Source organism: Habropoda laboriosa, unplaced genomic scaffold, assembly GCF_001263275.1.
Source record: "Habropoda laboriosa isolate 0110345459 unplaced genomic scaffold, ASM126327v1 scaffold102, whole genome shotgun sequence".
NCBI lineage: Eukaryota > Metazoa > Arthropoda > Insecta > Hymenoptera > Apidae > Habropoda > Habropoda laboriosa.
In genome coordinates this window covers 1397687-1400839 of record NW_017100262.1, presented here as the reverse complement: position 1 = coordinate 1400839, position 3153 = coordinate 1397687, and the positions used below count along the sequence as shown (strand labels likewise).

Below are 3153 nucleotides of genomic sequence, written 5' to 3'. Positions count from 1 at the left end.
TAAACGAATGAAATTTTATCATGATATTGATTTTGTCATTTTCACGCTAAACCAATACACAATGACGTAGCGGCATTTTAATATAATTAATTTTTTTCCTGGTAGGGTATCATGCATTTTGGAGACTGCTTGTGTATAACGAAATGATGTAAACTAATTTTTAGGCGGCTTTTTCGTGTTACCTTCGTTATCTCGCTTGAATTTTTATAACGCGCACGACGATTAAAATTAGACTTGTTTATTTCAAGTGTCAAGGTCATAACATTTATAAAATGTTGATATTGGGATTCGAAATAAAAAATAAGAAATAAAAAAACAAAAAAAGTACGTTATTTTTTTGTTTGATATCGAAACGAAGGTAGCAAAATGTGCAGGCGTGAAAAATGTTTAATTTCTATTTTAATAACAAAGTGTATCGAACAAAAATATAATTGTGACATAAGTGTACAAAAAAAAATTGGTCGGTTCTTATATTACGCTAGATTTTTCGAGAAAATAAAGCACAGATTGAGTAATGGATATAAAAACAGGTGGGGTAATTATTATAATCTTTAAGAAAAAGAACACGAATCATGTATTCGTTGTTTAAAAATATGCATACATATGAAAGTGCAGTGTACTTGTGTGTATTTAGAAACATGGTGAATGAATGTGCCGGCCTAAATCCTCATGCTGTCTCTTGAAGAGTACTTTTTATATTACTGTGCCGATGCCCCTCTACCCACACTCACTTTTCTTGGAGATCTTGTTAAATTGTCCCCACCAACACTAATTCCGTAGTTTTCAGCCTCCACCAACATCCACCATTTCCACCATTACACAATTTTGCTTTGTAAAACATGTTCATAATAAAAAAGAAATACAAGGTATTTAATCGAAAAAGACTTATTTATTTTTTATTGTGAAAATTCAAGGTTCAATGGTAAAAATAATAAATATTTACTGTATTAATAAATAATAGAATAATTTTTGATAATGAATTATAAAAATAAACGATAATTTAATTTCACTTCTTTTTTATCGACTGAGTAAGAAATGCATTATGACATAGTGCATGCCTTCAGTGTACAAGTCGCTATACGATGGCTGCGTAACATCGAAGTTGCTCCCTCCGTGGTCTTTTCTGGTTCCTCGTTGATTTCCTTATTTTTGTTTAACTTTTAGTTTGTTTAAAAATGTTATAGACGTTTGTTTGTTCCTTTAACGTTGTAGAGTGTTCGTACAGCGTGACTTTTGGATCGAAGATGAAGAACGCGAAAGTCAAAGCGAGGTAATTGGAGCTTCACGTTCTAATGGGTTCGAGTTAATTATACTTGTTGCTTCTGCTACTCGAAATCATTTTAATAATGATTGTTTTTCCTTTTGTAATAATATACACGTTCCTTTATGGTCAATGAACGACTCTTACTGATTGATTCATTAATATTTCATCGATGGTTTTTTATAATATCAGGAATAATAAATTTATACTTAACCTAGGAGAGTATTGATTTTTCTTCCCCACTCGGGGCACAGTAGTCGCTGCGATTTATTCATTCACGTGCCATCAAACGTGTTGCTTTTTTATTTTTTTTCAATGTTATGTAATTCTTTTTAGATCGTTTATTTCATGGAAACTGATTTTTTAATATTTATAAATATGACAAATGCTAAATATTTTTCGAAATATTTGTTTCTTCATTTTTTATTTTTAGACAGTGTATGGAGCGATTTGGAGATCAAGGAGGATATTTTGATGTTGTGGTAAGACCAATGTTGCAACAAGGACATGAAGGAGAATTATGTGGATGGTTAAAGGAAATGAGTTTGATTAGGACTGTTTCCACCTGTCCACATCCTGAGTGCAAAGGAAGGAGTTTAGCTTGGAATCAAGCAAGAATTGTAGATAAATATAGTTGGTCTTGCCCTAATTGTACAAGAAAACAATCTATTAGAGAAAATTCCTTTTTCTTTGGAGTGAAATGTGACCTGAAAATGTGCCTTCAACTGATATTAGGATGGTGTCAAATGATACCAAGTGAACTCACTGCCAATTATTTAGGTACACATTATGGAAGCTATATTGAACTATTTACAGATTATGGATTGCATAATTTTAAATATAATTTATTTTCAGAAATAAAGAAACATGTAGTTAAGAAAGTATATGAGAGGTGTGATGAGGTCTCTCAAAATTATGTAGTAAGTCATCCAGAGGATTGGGTTTTAGGAGGTCAAAGTGCAATATTAATTGTGGATGAATTTCCTAATGGCTACATGACTGAGAACCCTTCTGATATAACTACTGCTAAGAAACGCAACAATAATTCTCATACAATAGTCTGCATAGCAGAAGCAAATACAATACCAACTAGAATGTGGCTCCATATGATTGAAGCTCTTCCAGAGGTTTTGCTCTTACCTATAATATTATTACTGCAATTTTTTTCTTCTTTTCTGATAATACCTTTAACTTTAGTCTATGAAGATAGATAAATCACATGGAGATGTTGACAAATGCAACATGGTTAAAGAAGCTTTAAAAGAGATCACAAAACATAGTGCTCCTGGCAGTTATATTGTAGCAAACAATCGAACTCGTTGTTGTAGCTATGAATTATTGCAAGAATTAAAGCAGTATAAGGTGATCAGTGTAGAACAACTGCAAAAATTTGATCCACCAGGAAAAAGTAAACTTCTTAATAATTTAGGTATGTGTAGGCTACATTTCTAAAAATAATTTAACTCATTGTATTGTTATATTAAAAATGGGTTTGTATGTTAAGAAACAATTTGGCAAACTGGCGTCGAGATTTGCGAAGAAATTCAAGAAACTACCCAAACTCTGGGGCAGCGTATAATATCAAAGCATTTATGGAGGCAGAGATTCGGTACGTCTCCTTCCACGGCATTTCAATACATGCTTCACCATATTGCAGAATGTTATCGCTTTATTTGAACCGATTTATCGTAGTATTTTTCCTAATTTTAGCGTATTTTTCCACTATAAAAAAAAGCAATATCATATGCTAGTGAATCTTTTTTTAACAATATGGTTTCATATAGTAACACTCTAAAATGAATTAATTACTGTAATGCAGGACGTGATGATTATCAATTAAGTTGATAGTCTATATATTATCTAAATTGCACAAGTTGCACAAACGGCCTTAC

General features: G+C 31.8%; 1 protein-coding gene across 1 annotated transcript; it reads left to right on the top strand.

Annotated features, from left to right (window-relative positions):
• The first annotated feature begins 1086 nt into the window (after positions 1 to 1086).
• LOC108572969 lies at positions 1087 to 2991 on the top strand. The gene is made up of 5 exons (XM_017935316.1): positions 1087 to 1270; positions 1695 to 2041; positions 2117 to 2388; positions 2459 to 2690; positions 2766 to 2991. The coding sequence occupies exons 1-5, from the start codon at positions 1245 to 1247 to the stop codon at positions 2936 to 2938; spliced, it is 1050 nt and encodes a 349-aa protein (XP_017790805.1). The 5' UTR covers positions 1087 to 1244; the 3' UTR covers positions 2939 to 2991.
• The last annotated feature ends 162 nt before the right edge of the window (positions 2992 to 3153 follow it).

Bases quoted from the DNA above. Each gene is read 5' to 3' on its own strand.
- LOC108572969 (XM_017935316.1), top strand. From the start codon at position 1,245: ATGAAGAACGCGAAAGTCAAAGCGAG. The intron at 1,271-1,694 runs GTAATTGGAGCT...TTTTATTTTTAG, and splicing joins AACGCGAAAGTCAAAGCGAG to ACAGTGTATGGAGCGATTTG. The intron at 2,389-2,458 runs GTTTTGCTCTTA...CTTTAACTTTAG, and splicing joins TGATTGAAGCTCTTCCAGAG to TCTATGAAGATAGATAAATC.